This window comes from Stegodyphus dumicola, chromosome X2 (genome assembly GCF_044657685.1).
Source record: "Stegodyphus dumicola isolate Sdum_Otavi_A_Nest chromosome X2, ASM4465768v1".
Taxonomy (NCBI): Eukaryota; Metazoa; Arthropoda; class Arachnida; order Araneae; family Eresidae; genus Stegodyphus; species Stegodyphus dumicola.
In genome coordinates, this window is record NC_140781.1 from 102,103,951 (window position 1) to 102,122,091 (window position 18,141).

Consider the following 18,141-nt stretch of genomic DNA (forward strand, 5'->3'; position numbering starts at 1 on the left):
TGCTAACGATAGACCTTTGTGATATTTTTTCTTAATTGATATACAATGTCACGAAGTATAAAGAAGGAGGTAAAACTATATAGTAGAAAAACAGGTTAAAAAATGTCGAGGTCACTAGATGACGCTGCGGGTTTTCTTTGGCCATCCCAAATGTAAACATTTATCAAGAGGGTTAGAACAGAAGGACAAAAGGTTCGCAGTTTTCTCCACTATCCGAAAATAAAACTCGCCTAACAAGTTGCGGCCATCTTTATGATATCAAAACATTGTTCTATGGGAATGAAATGTACTTATTTCTAGGAGGCTCCATGCATGTATTTTTTTGGTAAAAATTTATTAAATTTACAATGAAATTCCGTTCTGTTGTTAAATTTTTGTTTCAAACTGATAAACGTGATATCGTAAATCAGAAGAAATAGTATAAACGAAATTATTAAGAAATAGTCGGAAATCTAAATGTACATGCTTATCTAATACTGTTACTTTCCAATTTTTCCTTTAAAAACAAATAGTTCTAAATTATTCACATTATTATCGTAATTTAATAAAGAATCATTTCATTTAAAAATGTTTCAGGAACAGGAAAGTTACTTTATAGTTCAGCTTTAAGTCATAAATCTCTCTAAAGTGGCAATTCGCGTATTTTTTAATATTCATGTAATTCCAATATATGTGACGTATCATCAGTAGTGTGTTGTTGTGACTTATCTGACTTGTCTGACCTTAACATCAGGAACCCACGAAATTCATCCTGGCAAGAAGAACAAGATTGCTCCTGTCGTTGGCAAGAGCCTTGAGCACCATACAGGTGACAGTAAGACTCATCAGTAGTTATAAATATTCAAACAAAATAAAATAGATTTATGTAAATTTAAGGACTTTATTTCATATTTCTTCATATTAATGAATCTCGATAAAAGAAATAAAAAAGTTCAGTTAAAGAAATCAAGTATATAAATTTTTGGAAATATCTTTTCAAATGTTCAATAGTAATAAATATTTTACTTATGGTTATCCTATATTAAATGAAAATTTATAAGTTTTATTGATGCGCACATTTTATCATTTTATACAACCAGTTTATAACAACAAAACAGTTTGTCTTGAATACGTATACAAATTGCATTTATAATAGTTCACAATACTTTAAAAATGTTTAAATATGAGAGGAAAAATTACCATATTTAATACTTTTACAATTCATAAAAATGGTAGAAATCGATTTCTTACTTTTCATGAAAATTGTAGCACATTTTTAATCCCGTCATATATCACAGAATGTTAAGGAACAACAATATTTAAAAAAAGTGTGTTAAGTATAATTTGATTGCTATTATGTCCCTTTTTTTTTTCTTACATCTGAAATAGAAAATACATAACATAATTTTAAACATGTTTACTAAATTACGTGAAAGTAATCCCAGGAATCCTTTTAGACTTTCTATTCGTGCGTCTAGTGTGTAACACAATTGAAGAATAAAGATAGCAAAATCAGCTTACCTTTTGTGCACTTAGTAGCAGCAGTTAAATCTCCGAAACTATTGTTGATGATGATATGAGGGATTTATCCATAAATAATACGATGCAGATTTAAACACTAATAACACATTTATTCTACTCCAACTAAAATAATATAAGCGAAAGATACATTATTGTTAACACAAGCACATACAGAAGCTTAATAATATCTATAGAACAAGAGGATGATGGGATATATTAATATCACGTGATTAACATAGTTGACGTGTTTGAAGCCCGTTTGTCTTGGCATTTTTTAGGGTTGCCAGAAGTGTGTTAGAAAAAACATTTTATTTATTTATTCGCAAATGCCTGATTAATTACAACAACAATACCCCATACTTCAAAAAAAATTTTTAAATTAGTGTGACGAGTCATAGTGTTGAAAGAAATATGTCTACGGAGGATTTACTTCCTGAGTTGGACGCTCCTTCCTTCTATCCGTATCCGCGCTAGTATTGCCGGGATATCGCACAAGGCGCGATGGGTCCGGCTCATGAAGCAAGGCCCAGTGGGTACGTGACGATAAAGTTTTCTGACCAGTGGCGGCTAGTGGCTAAAACTAGTAGGGATGCTGTTAACGGGGGTTTTGTTTTAAAATTGTGTAAAAGGAAACAAACATGTGTAAAAAGAAAAATTATTTTGAAACTTCATAAAATCTTACAAGAAAAAAAAAATTAAGCATTTCTTAATTACTTTAACCAAAATTGTTACAGTTTAATCTTTGTTTATTCATTTAAAAATGAAATCCATTCTTCTTGTTTTAATTTGCTCGAAAAGATCAATAATTTTCTCCTTGATCTCTGGATGACAACTGAGGAAATTTTTCTTTATTGAAAGCAATGCAAGCGCATTTAGTCTTTCCGAATTCCTAGTGCTTCTTAAAAAAGTTTTCATTCTTTTCAATGCAGAAAAGCAGCATTCTGCCTCTGATGTAGTCACGGGAACTCTCAAGAGAATTTTTATCAGTTTCGTAATTTCACTAAGAACATCATCTGGATTATTTTCGAAGATAAATTTCAGTAACTCAATTAATTTGCAGTATTCATGGATTTCACACCTACAATAAAATACTTTTAGTTCAGTTTCAAGCTTTTCTTTGTAAATCATTGGATATGCTTCAGTGGTCAGTACTATTTCTTCTGTAGAATGTTCATTCCTAAAACTAAGCATTTCTTATTAAACAAATTAGCAGCTGCCAAGTGTTTAGTGGAAGAACATCTGTGCATTATGTCAATGCATAGTATAAAGTCACTTATTTCCTTAGCTTCTGCCATGTGTCTTTGAAAAATTCTCACAGTACTTTGAGTTTCTTAATTCTAAAATAGCAGTTTTGAAATTTGTTATATATTCGTTAACTTTAAGCACACTAATTTCTCTGAATTGCATTTAGTTGTATATTATTTCAACATGAGGCATCTGATAAAAGATCTCTAACCAAAACTTGAAATTATCATCATTTAGATATTTTAAAATTCTTGTTGCTTTTGCAATAGTTTGATCTGCATTTGATGTTGATTGAATTTCAGTAAGGCATTTTTTTAAAAGTTGCAAAGTTTCATGAAGTTTGTTTATGGTCCGTATGATGAAGTTCCACCTTGCGGAGGAATACCACACGCGCGGAGTAAAAAGAAATCACGTTTCCAACAACATACCAGAATTTCGGCACTGCAAGGGCGACAGTGCTCTTCTCTATACCCGGCTCGCGCGCTGCTTTCTGTGCGCGCATGCGCAGAACGGCTAAACACCACGTCGCTGGAACCGTGAAGTGCGCAGTTCCAAACAAAGCCTAATACATTTTTCACAAAGTGGGGAATGGCTACTGACATTAAGCTTAAGGATTATGTATTGTAAAAGTATAAAGAAAGAATTAAAGACTAAAGACCACATTATATTAAATATTAAAAATAATAGTAAGTGGAAATAGGGGGTGCTGCAGTTCCACAGTGCTTATTACGAGCCGCCACTGTTTCTGTCGTGTCAGTAAAGCCATTAAGGTGGTAAAAGAGAGTGACCATGCGTCACAGAGGCAATATGAAATGCGTAATAAAAGTACTAACATATATACATGGCGGTGAGATAACTAAGTAGGAAAATTCAAGTCCCGAATGAGGTGGACCGCAAGCGGTCTATAAATGGAGTCCTCCTCAACAACAATATATTTAAACACATTAAGGACTTCCATGTGCCTACAATCCTGTGCTTTTTTGAAGAAGTTTGCATTCATTCTGTGCAAGTACTCCTCTATTTGTCTCAAGTTTCAAGTCCTTGTGAAGCGTCTGATTTGACACAAAGTAATGCGCTCTGGTCATCATCCTAAGCAGCTTCTTTTGCGTAACTTACAATTTATTGAGTTCCCTTTTACGGACAGAAGCCCGGGCGGGTGACGCATAGGCAAAAATGGGACGAATGATCGAGATGTAACTATGTCTCTTGCGTCCTAAGTCCAGCTTTGAGTCTGGGGGAAGAAGGGGTGTATCCTATATCTATATCCTAACACAGTTCAGTATAAACTGTGACGAAATTTTAGTAAATGTTACTTAGAATATGCATGCTTCAGTCAATAAATTTTAGTTCTTCAGATTTCATAACATTCACAACTTATTTGACATACTGAATTTATCTCTTACAAAGCCCCTTTTTCATTATAATAATCTGCTATCCTCATATTTTCATTTAACTATGCAAGAAAGTTGATCATAAATAGCATTGTGATGATTTTCTTTCAAAAGAAGCGCCAGTGCGAGTGCAACCGGAGAGTAGCCTCTAGCATTTAGCATGGTTTATGCTTCATGCATGCGCAATGCGCGATGGCAAGCTTCGTTGGCGATATTGGCTGGCGTCCGTTATACAGAACTGGGGCTTTGTCATGAGATTGGCAACTAAAGACATTATGTTATTCCACTAAATTTTGCACTTTGCAGAAGTTAAGTCTGAATAAGAAGCCTGAATCGTTGAAGAGTTAAGCTGTTACTGATTTCTTACATTTAGCGTGATTAGTATGGAAGGTAATTTTGTATGTTTGGAATGTTCGAAGATCTATTTTTGATTACCACTAAGGTAAGATAATGTAAACAAGAATACGAAAAGAAAGGACCAAAGCATGTTATTTTGCTGAATGGCTGTTGAAAGATGAACTTTTATAACTGTAAATATGAAATAAAAAACAAATTTGTAAATGAGGTTAAATTAATTTATTATGCTAATTTCTCAAGAATTATTTACCTAGAATGAGATATGCCTTTGTGGAAAGCATAAATTTGAAAAGAAATTTTATAATAGCAGTAAACATAAGATGAAATATCAAGCAAAAATACGTTTGGAAATAAATGTAAAATACAGTTAAGTTAATTTATTATTTCACGTTACAAAATCCTACAGCATTTATTTAAGCAGTTTATAAACATCAACACGAGTGAAAAAGAATAACGGCTATTCCCCCATACGCTTTTCCAAGTCCCCAGTAAATAAATTCTCGTACAATTGGGCACAAAGCTCACCCCATACGCTTTTTTTAAGGCCCCAGTAAATAATTGCTCGCATAATTGGGAGCAAAGTGAACAAATGTCACACATTCCGCAGCACTGCACTTATGTATCACTGAAGACTGAATTGTGAATTCATCGCGAAACCAAATATACATACAGATATTCTTTGGCCAAGTGACGAAGGTTACCATGCTGAAAATAAGCCTATTGCGCATGCATGAAGCATAAACAATGCTGGGGCTAGACGCTACTCAAGCGGGGCGGTAGAATTTAGGGGTGGCAAAATTTTATATGAAGGAAATGGGCGCCAGAATTTTGGATTTGAGGAGTTAGCACAGAAAGGCAAAAGGTCTAGCCCCGAGCCTGTTTCTATCTGTTACAAAATATTACTTCAAACGGAAAGGAAGGGAAAAAATAAGTTTATATTGTTTTCTATATTTGAAATTTAAGCGCAGATAGTCGGTCATTCTTCTACAGTTTCAGACATTTTATTTAATTCAATCTGAAAACTGTCTGCTTTTTATGTACGCAATGAAGACGTACACTGCGAAAAAAAGAGGACAGGTCTATATCTCCCGTTCTACTGTGCCGATTGACGAAATTCAAATTGCGTTTTTCGTGTCTCGAAAGCTTGACTTAAGATATATATTAGATTTATATATAGCATTGTTCTAATATAGGTATTTGGACACAAAATCAGACTTTTTCTGAAATGACGTGCCAATGTTTTTCCATATTTCTATTCTATGACGCAAATTATGCCTAAATATTAAATTTAGTAAAATTTGGTGCGAAATTTACGGAGAAATTCACAAATTTATCTTGGCAAATTTGCTTTACTTTGAGGATAGAATAATTCCCTTGGCGAACTTCTTAATTTATAGCAACCTGTTTTCCTTTCCCTTTTTTTCACTGTACACGAGCGGGAAAAAGTCATCGTTCATACTTTTGTAGCCGTTCCTCAATAAACACAGGCTAGCTCTAAAAGTATTTATTAACAGAGCACGCAGGAATGGGTACAAAGAAAATATACATAAAAATAAAACATATACCAAACGGAACATTAAACATTCGAATTAAAAAGATATCTAATACAGGATAACTTGAAGTCATCACAGCTGGAGGTCGACTGTCTTAGATTGTTCCACTTCGCCACTAGATGGCATTCAATAAAATAGTTCGGTTACGCCTAAATACTTCTGTTACATCCTCCCCTCTTGACTTCGTAGACGTCTCCGCAAGAACTCTTTGTGCAGTGGGTGGAGAATAAGATGGACGGGCTCGCGTTTGACAAGCAGTAGCTTCACAGTCAGTAGCATCTTGTGCAACAAATAGAGATCTGGAGGGTAGTACATGTTTTGGGCGTCCCCTTTCCTTTAAGGAAAGGGGACTGGAGTTACACGAGCTGAAGTCTGAAACTTATTTCGATATTGATATGGTTTCAAGGCTGAAACATGGTATTAGCCTCTAGCTTAGGCAGGAATTTAGCAGTTTTCTTTAGTGGACTTTTGCTGACTGGGTGGAGGGTAACCCAAACGTTATCTCCAGGAACAAATTTCGGAGTTTCTCTTCGTTTCTTATAAGCATATCGTTTCTGCTTATCTTGATGTCATTCGACTCTTCATCATACCTGTTGTACATTTATTGCAAAACGTTTCAAATATAGAGTAATTTCAGGAATAAAATCATCGTTCTCAATTACAGCTTTTATATCACGTTTTACATCATCTAAGATTCGTAACTTTCGTGCAAATTGAAGAAATGCAGCAGAATGTCCAGTGGAATCACATTTGGCTGTATTCAAAGCAAACCTTATTAATGGCAGTTTATCCTTTTATGACTGATGGTTATTACCAACAAGTATTGCTAAATGCGGTTTCAGATCTCTATTCGTTCTTTCAATTGGGTTAGATTGTGGGTGATAGAGAGGAGAAGGACTTTGATCAATGTTCAAGATATAGCATAGTTGTTGCATAACAGCAGTATTAAATTGGGCACCATCATCACTTATTATTTTTCTGAGTAACAAAAATCAAAGAGCGACTTCTTCCAAAAGAGTAGTGGCACATTCTCTACCCTTTGCTTCCTTTAAAGCAAATAGTTATGTCTACTTCGTGGCACAGTTCCGCACAATAAAAACCGATTTTTCACAAGAAGGTGTTTCAGGAAGGGGATCAGTTGACAATGTCTCAAAACGCTGAGCATAGACAGGAGTTTAAAGTAAGTCCGATGGCTTTTGATTACAGGCTTTATAACGACAGCATTCGAGACAGCTTTTGACATAGTCTGCTGTATGCTTTCTCATTCCAACCCAGTAGTTTCTATTTTCTATTCGATAAAATGTCTCTTCAGATCCATAGTGACCAGCTGTTGGCGAATCATGATATTCTTTCAAAGATTTTTTCTTTTTTCGTTGAGGTATAACTAGTTCAGCTTCTTTTTCCGAATCAGGAGAACATCTCTACAACACTACTCTATTCACAATGTAGCCTCTTCCGGGCCAAGTTGCACAGTCTACTTCTTTCTCTGAACTCTCAGAAGTTTCAATGATCCTCCGAAGATTATAGCTGAAGATTATCTTTTAGCTGTGATTGGCGAAATTCTGCAGGGCTAATAGTAGCGATTTCGACAGAGGTAGCACAGGACGCCTATTCTATGATCACTGGATCTGTCTACAACTTGAGCGAACAATATTGACTCAAAAGAACCGGTATGGACAGCCATCCCAACTTATCGGAGAAAGCCATTCTGTGGTCCTCAGTTGGAGGGCGGGTGGGTCCATTTAACTTTACTGGAAGGGGACAAGGCTTCAAGGAGCTTTAGACCAATCGCAGTACAGACGAGTGACGAAATTTATAGTGCGCGCTGGCTGAAGTTCTAGGAATATTCTTCCATTATTTCACTAACTCACACGCTGCATTTGTAGTTCGAAAAAAAAATGCATAAAACAGTATTATGACCAACAAGCAGTAGAATATGCTGCTGTGTTATGTGAAAGAAAATCTCGTTTTTTAATGGGAAAGTTAACGCAGGAATTTAGAGCTAAGAAATAAAGAGTGATATGGGATACCACGAAAGCAATGGTAAATAGATAAGAATAAATGAATTAAGCTTACTTCAAATCCTTTTAGAAATAAACAATTTTAATTATTTAAATTTATAATATGATTAATTTACATTACAATCTAATAGCAAACTACGTTTTTTTTTTTTTTTTCCATGTTTACATTAAAACTGTTTTCCCGCAATTTATTTTACAGTTACTATTCGAAAAATATTTCTTTAAATAAGAAATTAGAAAGAAAATATTTCTTTCTTAATATTTCTTCCCCTTTTTTATTTTCTTTTTCTATGAAAATTATTTCTTTCAGGAAAAGAAATAAAATTCATTCGCTATTACAGTATGGCCGATTGCTCCTGCATTCAATTATCACACACGCATCAAAATGCTTTATTTTAAATAATTTATTCTATAATTAACATGAAAGAAAATTATTTTTTCAATATAAAATATACATAACCAAAATTAAACTAATCTATCCTGTATGTGTGATTAATTCGTTTTGCAATTTTTGTCACACAATTACTAATACCTTTTTTTCAATATTACATTGCTGTTATTTTAATTGTGTATATATATAAGAACTGCTCAGTTTAAATATTCTTCCTTCTCAAAAGATTTTGTTCTGTGAAAATAATTAAAAGATAGTAATATTTTCACAATGGAAGTACTAAAGTAAAAATAATCAGTGTAGGTCTCCTGCAGTTCAAGTCCTTATCAAACCAGCGTTTCGACACATTTTAAATAGAAAACTAATAATAATCAATATCTCTTTTACAATATAAAAATGAGAATGCTATGAACGGTATTTTTATTATTTATTTATTAATTTTTTTAAGTTTGCAAAGAAACAATGATTTTTTAATACTATAATAGGTTACAAAAGTACTATTCCATGAACAAACCCTCAGTCTTATAGCATTGTTACTTTATAGCATAATACAATAATAATACAGTATAATTCTGCTAACAAGCCCACCAGCCGCCGAGTGGTAGAGTCGCTGAACGCAGGTAGTTTGGTCCGAGGTCCGAATCCCGCAAACGAGTTGGCCGGCGTTTTCGTGGCTTTTCCCATGTGTAACGTGTATACGAGCCAGTTTCCCTTAGAAAGTCCTCACTTAGAAACCAGTTTTAAAACGTATTAAAATTACACACACACATATACACACCAAAAAAAAAAAATCTGAAAGCCTTCAGATTTTATATTACTACCAAAGGGCCGTTTTATTAACGTTTTGCGTGTTACCTTTATTTATTAAATATCATGTTTTTCGCACTTAAACCATAAAATTCAATTCAACAGCAATATCATATAATTAAAAAAAAGCATATCTTTAGAATTTTCGATACATAGTCTCGCGCGCTAGAGATGAAAATGTTTTTTGCCATTGCTCGCTTTGAAATCGTTGGGTTTCTTAATCAAAAACCCATAAATGCTTTACAAAATATGATATATGAAATGGATAGTAATACAAATTCCCAGTTCCAAATTTGGGCCTCCAGATGCCTATATTAGGATGAAGGATTACGTTATTCAGAATTTCATGGCTCTAGGTACCGTTGTTTTATCACAGTGCGAGAAATATTCATACATTCTGCAGATTCCTCATTATTTAATTTCTTTAAATATAATAGAGTGCGATAATACTTGGTGGCAACGATTTGAAAAGTGAAACGCCATTTATCGTGAAACGCTACAAAATGGCAAAACGAAATTAATAGCCCCTCTGGGCTAAAACTTATTTTTAAAAGTATCACACTAATAGTAGTACAACTACTGAAAAAATATTATAAATCTATTTTATAGTTTTATAATTATTATAATTATTATTATTATTAATTTTTATTTTACAGTAGTGTGAATTTCGCGTAATAATGAACGACATTTTTGTGTTCACAGTATTATTCGTAAGGTATTTAACTGTTAGATTTTAAAGTAAACGTAATTCTTGCTGCACATAAATCGAGTAGAAGCTTATCGGATGTCTATATTTGTATTAAATGAAGAAGGTTTATGTGCTTGATAAACTTATTATCTTCTACATTTTTAAAGCGTACAATTACAATTTATATCTATAATTTCAGGAATAGTATAACCTTTCTTTTAGTAGAAATTGCGTTCTTGTTTTCTGAATGTGGCTCCAAATACTCTCTCAGTTCATCCCAAATTAATATAACTATAAATTTTGGCAATCTGAAATACGCAATGAAAACATCTTTTGCAGAGCAAAAGCATCAACATATTTTCTATAAATCCGCCACCGATTCAGAGATCTACGACCGTATTCTTCGTTTAAATATGAAAAAATCAGCGGCGAAAACACATATAAAGCCATTGTCTACTTAGTACGTCAACTGGACAACCCTGATTGACGACGCGGCAACATTTTTTCACGCGCTTTCGACTAAGGCTCCTATATACCAGGCTGAATCATCAGGCATTCGCTATCCCAAGTCGGAGATTAAATGGCGGCTGTGTAGTTACGGTGCAACAATTTTTTGTGTTTTTTTTGTGTAAAATGGGCGGATGTGCAGCTATTAATTGTTCAAATCATTCACGGAAAGGTCATACATTGGTAAAATTTCCTAAAAATGAAGAAAGAAGAAAAATATGGGTAAATAATTGCCGAAGAGACAATTGGAAACCTGGTCCAAGCGCTGAAATTTGCTTAGTAAGTATAATGTTAATTACGCCTTGATTTAGAGTTTATATCTTCTCTGATGTTTATAATGTGTAAGTAAAGTGAAATTCTTGTGTACAATAACCTAAGTATCTGCTAATTTCTGTAATAATAGCTATAATTAAATTAGTCTAGGGTTAATGTACCCATCGCCAATGTGGATGTTTTGAATGTGGAAAAGAAATTTCTCTTCTAATATAAAGCGCAAATTTTGTTTTCCTGTGCTAATTGTGGAAATTATACTAATGTAACATGAAAATCATTAGCATATTAAAATTTATTAAAAAACAAATCATAATTTGGAAAGTCAAGATAAAATCTGAATGTTTGCTAAAGATATATGTAACATTATACTATAGTTGCAATATCGTTGGAATGATATATAATTTTTTTCTTTATTTTATAATCACTATTGTTAAAAAGTTAGATGAGTTTTTTATGCACGGTGCCCACTAATGTTTCTTGGTTAAAATAACTTCCAGAATTTGGACATTGACATCTGAAGTCAATAGAATAAATTGAATAGTATGAGACAAAATATATATAATCTGACTTCAATAATTGCAAGTACCATATATTTATAATCACAGTATTATACAATTTGGCAATGGAGTAAAGATTTAGAAATGAATGCAGAACATTCAAATAAGCACAGAAAACTTGTGAAACTGCATGTGTATTTTTCAAAAATAATTGTAGTGTTTTTAATGCATGTGTAGTGTTTAATGCATGCATAACAATCAAATAAATCTGCCTATAATGATGAATTTCAAAGGCCAAGCCAAAATCCTTTCATGAATTTGATACTTCTAAAGAATGTGATCTCGTCAAATTAAATCCTCATGACATTGATAAACAGTTATTACTGATATGTGTTACAAAGCAGATTTTTATACATGATAAATAATATTTTCTGAAGCGTTATTTTGTGTTGTCATCTCTAAATAAGAAATTGCCTACAAATTCAGAAAGCTACTGAACTACGTTCTAGAGTTTTTAATAACTTTAATTGGATATGTCTGTGGGGATGTAATTTAAAAAATTGTCGTTTAAACTGGCCTTGATGCTTTTTAAAATGCATGTTGGCACTGTGCTTCGAAATTAGGCCTATGTTTTGAATGATTAGAGAATTAAAAATTAAATATTTCAATTAAAGCAATAAACATTACTACAATTATAACAAGAATCATAGTCTGCTCTAATTATAAATGTATTTATCGGCCTAGTATCTTAAAAGTTGGGTGAAGTGAACTCATATTTTCTTATCTATTGTAAGAGCACTATAGCAAGAAATATAAAGTTTTATTTTAGTTGTTTTTAATTTTATAGCAAAACACTACTTCATTTAATTTTTGGATAATGTTCTAAAGAACACTTTAAATTATAGGCAAAAAATAAATATTGGATAATTAAATTCTGCCCAAGCTTACAAGATGCTGCTGCTGATATGTTAGACATGGTTTGTTTGTTGTTTCAGTTTTTTATAATACTGGGCCTAATTTAATTACCTGCATATTTATTTATTGCCTATACTTACTTACAGTTCATGCTTGCTGCCTTTGGCACAACCTCACTGTGTGAAACACTTTTCTCACATTTCTTTCGTGTGGTTTGTTTTTTGTACTTTTATTTATTTTGTATACTTTTTTTTATTACTTTATGTATTTACAGGATCATTTTGAGGAATCTCAATTTGAGTCACTATGCAAAGATAGTTAAAAACTAAGAAAAACTGCAGTACCAACACTCTTTAGCATTCCAAATCCACCACCATCTGTAACTGACAAGAGGATAAGAGAAGTAAGATGTCCTAAGCCAAATACTGAAGTGGTAAATTATTTAATATTCTCCAAAAAAATTGTTGAAAAAATCATTGTTATTACAAATATATTAATTCAGTCAACCATTGTTTAAAAAAATAATCACAGCATAACATGTTTACTATTTCTTTTTGAATTTAGGAAACTCTACCTGCTTCAAATGAAGAGTTGTTAAAAAAAAATAGAATTCCTTAAGCAACAGCTTCAAGAAAAAGATGCAAAATTGACATCATTTTTGTCCGATGAGCAAGTAGGAACCCTTGCTGTGCAGTCAAAAAGGAACTGGTCAGAAAAGTCCATTATAAAAGGACTGAAGATGTGATTTGCTTTGAGCAAACATGGATATAATTACCTCAGAAGTACTGGATATCCAGCACCATCGTACAGTACCTTGAACAGGAGGATTAGGGACATAAAAATTAATTTCGGCATTTTAGAAAATTTGTTTTTTTTCCTCAAGACAAAAGTTCATTCATTGGATGCTCTTGATAGGAACTGCTGCCTTTTAGTTGACGAAATGGAAATAGCTTCATATCAAGATTTTGATACATCGTCTAAGTCATTCATTGGAAATGTTACGTTAGGAAGCTAAGCATTACACTATTGTAATGCTTAGAGGCCTTAAACCATCATGGAAACAGATTGTTGCCAATGAATTAACAGGGCCTTCAACATCAGGTTCTGACATGAAAGATCTAATTCATAGAACTGTAGTAGCAGCTACAGAAATAGGTTTAACTGTAAGAGCCTCTGTTTCAGATATGGGAAGCAATAACAGAGCAATGTGGTCGTCATTGGATGTGTCTGTCTCTATGAGAGATAGGAAGACAAATTACAACATTGGAGGACCTGATGTTTTCATTCACAGTATTGCAGATGTACCACATCTCATTAAAAATATGAGAAATACATTTCTTTCAAGTATTATAATATTACCAGAGGAATTTCGCCACCAGCATGCCTTGCCATCGAGGATAGTATCTTCAGTGTATGTGAAACGACTCTGGTCAAGTGAGATAGAAGCAGATGCTGCCCTGAGATCTCTACATCACTTGAACAGAGTTCATCTCTTCCCAACACACTTTTCCTCGATGAATGGGGCATCTGCTGTGCAATTGTTTTCTGTAAAAACAGCTGCTGCTATTGAAAAAGCAGGTATTTTACACCAAGTTGCAAAAGAAGCATTAACTTCTGCATGGTGGCTGAGACTTGTAGCAGAATGGTTTACAATTATGACTACAAGGCATCCAAAAAAAGGCATCACTATCAAAAATCAAGATGAGAAATTTAATATTTTATTGAAATTCATTCATGTGACTGAAACTGTTCAGTTTGGGAAAGCATGGAAGCCATTTCAAACTGGCATTATTATGAGCACATTGAGTGTTGTGAAACTCTCAAAAGAATTATTTTCCGAGGGGTTTACATTTTTCTTACCAGGCAGGTTGACACAAGATGCGCTGGAAAATGCCTTTTCACAGATTAGACGGAAGTTGGGTGCAAAGCCTACTGCTTTGCAAGCCAAGAGAGCACTGAAATTAGTGTGCCTATCACAGTTCATTTCAGATATCAATAATCCAAATTATTGTTCTGAAAGTGACCACAGCCTCTTTGATGCTTCTGAATTAGAGGTTGCTAACAGAAAGGAGGTCTTGCATCCTATCTCCAATTCTGTAGTGCCATCTACCTCTTCTGCAGTGGCAGTGAAACGTCGCTTGCCCCCAGCTGTGGAAGAAAATGATATACATTACATCGCAGGAGCCATATATAATAAGTTGTTGAAAAAAAAAGCATATGTGAAAATTGTAAAACAGCTATGACCATTTCAGAGGACATGCTGGAACCTGACATACCCGAGCATCGCACAATTCTTACAAAACATAGCAATAAAGGTGGACTGAAGGTCATCTCTTCAGGAATGTATCAAATATGTAGGGAAGCTGAACGAGAATTTCAAAAATGTAAAGATGTACTCCTTCGTTTACAATCAGCCATCACAAAAGAATTAGTTGAAAGAATAATTGATAAATGTACGCATGTGGCCATGCCAGAATGCTGTAATCTTAAGACAGTAATTATTGATAATTTTTTTATTACTAGATGCAAAGGCCTTACACAGCATCTTATCAACAAAAGAGCCCATAACGTTTCATATTCATCAGCATCGGCCAATAAGAAACAAAAAGTAAAATAATTTTAGAAGGTATGTATGTTTTATATTAAATAATTTATGTGTTTTATGTAATATGTATTACTTTTTCCTAGGCTACGAGTATATAAATTTCTGTGTTTGATGTTATATATGTTACTTTCTGCTAGGCTATGAGTATATTATTATGGTATTATTTTCTTGTTTCTAATATATAGAAATATAGCATATTTTCCAGTATAAAATTTCAGTTCAGTTTTACTTAAAAGTATGGGAAAGCAGATTTGTTTCATGCATGATCTTTATAATACTGGTATGAAATGAATGAATTTTAATCTGTAAACAATTTTTTGTTAATATTGAAATGTGTTTCTTTGGATACATTTTTAGGCACTTGTGGATCATGTCAGACAACATGCAATAGAGAAAAGTTGTCCATGTGCATAAATTTTCCCATTGTGTTACTTCATTTTATCTAAATTTCAAGGATAATTCTTTTCATTTTTATATGGCATGTTATTAGTATAAAGGCTAGTGAAAATAAATTGGTATGTGTATCTGTTTTTGAAGTGTAATGCTTAAATAAAAAGATGGTGTGTGTTTCTTCATTTAAATAAAATTTCAAAGATAGTATTTTTCAGCGTTGTACTGTTTGTTATTTCTCAATGTAAAGGGTAACAAGGGGAAAAAAACTGGTATGGTACATCTGTTTTTTAAGCATGATAATTTTATTTATTTCTTTAGTGATGCATATATATATAGAGAGAGAAGGTATTTGGTCCAACTGAAGTTATAATAAATCTAATTTTACTAGATCTCTCCCTCCCCTCAGGTGTAGAAAATTTTCAAATGCAGAAAGTTTATTTGCAGAATTAATTCATTTCTGATAAACTTATTATCATTAATTTTTTATATACCATGTTATTAAGTTACACGTATGACTACTGTGTAATAAACTTGTATTTAGGGCAAAAAATTAACTGTTTTGCAGCTGGTGACTAATATCATATGCTTCTAAGAATATTACTTTAACTTTTTTCATAACTTTTGTATTTCAGGAACATGAAACTGTTATTTTGATATACTTAAATAATAAAAGTGTGTATCTGAATCAATTAATGGATACAAATATTTTACAGTTATTTTTAGAAGATATTTGCCATATCGCTTCTAATAATTCATAAAGTATATTAAAATATAGGTAAATAATTTGGTGCAGAATTCAAATTTAGGGTTTGAAATATAGTGAATCATGAGACTAAATGATTTTTATTGTCATGATTTGCCTGGGCTTAAGAATGTACTTTTCGCCCGGTGGAAATTGTCATCAAACTGTCCTGAACAGGCTTTTTGTTGATAATAACTTCCAGGCTTATCAGTACCTCCTTTTGAGTGGAGGGTATACAAATATAGTACCCAATTTAAATTACATTGTGATTGTAATAATATTGTGGTATTAAATAAGTGATTATAATTACAATTTAGATAATTGCTTTGTAATTATATTACATTGTATCTGTGAACTCTTAATTTCATTACTTTATGCAATTATGTTGTAAGTGCATAATCTAATTGCAATAATATAATCTATTCACAATTACAAAATAATTATAAATGCAGTTACATCTTAAATAGAGGCCATTTTAATACTTTTAAATTTTTGCAAGATAACTTCCCATTAAGGTTCATTTGGAGGAAACTATGCAAATACTAAAAAAGAAGTTATGTTAAATTTACATATTTTGTACAGTAGTTTCTTGTTATAATGCTGTTCAATATATCTTCAATACTTTTGTAAATTTAACGACATTCTTTGCAATTACTGTGGGGCTTTAAAAAGAAGTTTCTTAGTTATGCTTTCTAATAAGAATGTGTTAAAAATTAAGTATTATGTATAATAACTAACAATTAAAAAAACTTGACTGCATGAAAATGCTGTTGCTGTGTAAAATAAAAAATAAGCTTTCTTTTATGCTTTGAAATGAATTACATGTGGTTAAGTCGTCCTTTTACAATTTAAGAATGTGGTTAACACACATTCTTAAATTGGACAGGTTTTATCTAAATTATTAGTATAAAATATATAAACTATGAATTATTTTGTAACATAACTCAAATTACAAAATTCATTCTATATACGTTCAAATTTATTATCTTTTATGGAATAACTGTTTTTTAATTTAGGTAAAAATTGGATTTTTAGAAGTATTACAAATACAATGCAACACAAAGGTGATCTGATTGGAGAGGAAGGACTTTTTATTACGGTTTCTAGTTCGTATTTATATTACATTTGGTGAAAGTCATCCAAAACACAGAATGCTGTACTTTCTTCTTCCATATATGTTATGAAATATTTCACACATTTAAAAGAAAGTGTTTCTTCAGAGTCTTGCACAATTATTTCCATATACCTCAGACTAAAATGACAACATATTCTTAAGTTATTTTTTTAGTATGAATTTACAGTGTTTTTATGGAAATTTTTGTTAAAATGTCATTAAGATAAATTTATTTGCACACTCTACGCTTTAACTATTTCCCCATTTGACACTATTGAAAGTTTTTATTCATATCTTATTTATTTTAGTCTGCTAACGAAACTGAAACATCTAAAGAATAAGTTATTTTGAATATGTTTACAAAATATACGCGAAATTTTTATTTAAGTGAAAACATCTATATACTATTCGAGAATTAATTAATTATCCGAAAAGTTTATGTGCGCTGAATGCCGCGCGTCTATAAAATAAATCTTTAAAAAAAAAACAGCAGACATTCAGCCAGCGTGTGCGATAAACGCGCCAAAATTGGTAGCGCGTTCCCTCCCTCGCCAAGAGAGAAAAGTTGGTGATTCAGCCTGGTTTAGAGGAGCCTTACTTTCGACAACTTCCGTACTCAGAGAATATAGGATGTCGGGCAGACCTGTTTTTTACTAGCAGCGACATCTGGCGGCCCACAACTTGCTGTCGACTCTCATAGCGTAGAATAACCGTCCTGACTTGACAAGACTCTGGACTTGAGTTCACAAATAGGACGGGATAATAGATCAGCAATAAAGTTGAATCGTCCAGAAATATAATTAATAGTCAGATTATAGGATTGGATTTGTAAGGCCCATCTTGCGAGCCTACCAGTTGGTGACTTTAAAGACATCAGCCACTTCAATGGTTGATGGTCAGAGGTGATTGTGATAGACTGGCTTTCGACATATCCTCTAAATTTGTTGAATACCCATACTGCTGCTAGAACTTCTTTTTCTATGGTGAAGTAGTTTCGTTCTGATGAGAAGAGCAAGCGGCTGGCATATTATGCCTCTCCTGTGGTTCTTCATTTTTCTCCCCCTGTAGCAACACTGCTCCAATAGCTACATTATTGGCATCTGTCCGAATGATAAAAGGCTTCATTCCATCAGCTTTCTTAA

General features: G+C 32.7%; 1 protein-coding gene across 2 annotated transcripts; it reads left to right on the forward strand.

Annotated features, from left to right (window-relative positions):
- Positions 1–10,533: 10,533 nt before the first annotated feature.
- On the forward strand, positions 10,534–16,038 carry LOC146992846 (THAP domain-containing protein 10-like). 2 transcript variants are annotated; one of them, XM_085809064.1, is made up of 3 exons: positions 10,534–10,739; positions 14,669–14,771; positions 15,108–16,038. In XM_085809064.1, exons 1-2 carry the CDS (start codon positions 10,587–10,589, stop codon positions 14,711–14,713), a joined length of 198 nt encoding a protein of 65 aa, XP_085665190.1. In that variant the 5' UTR covers positions 10,534–10,586; the 3' UTR covers positions 14,714–14,771; positions 15,108–16,038. The 2 variants fall into 2 exon arrangements, with proteins under 2 accessions (XP_085665190.1, XP_085665189.1); XM_085809063.1 differs by lacking the exons at positions 14,669–14,771; positions 15,108–16,038 and adding exons at positions 12,420–12,578; positions 12,710–12,838.
- The last annotated feature ends 2,103 nt before the right edge of the window (positions 16,039–18,141 follow it).

Bases quoted from the DNA above. Each gene is read 5' to 3' on its own strand.
- LOC146992846 (XM_085809063.1), top strand. From the start codon at position 10,587: ATGGGCGGATGTGCAGCTATTAATTGTTCAAATCATTCACGGAAAGGT. The intron at 10,740-12,419 runs GTAAGTATAATG...ATGTATTTACAG, and splicing joins CAAGCGCTGAAATTTGCTTA to GATCATTTTGAGGAATCTCA.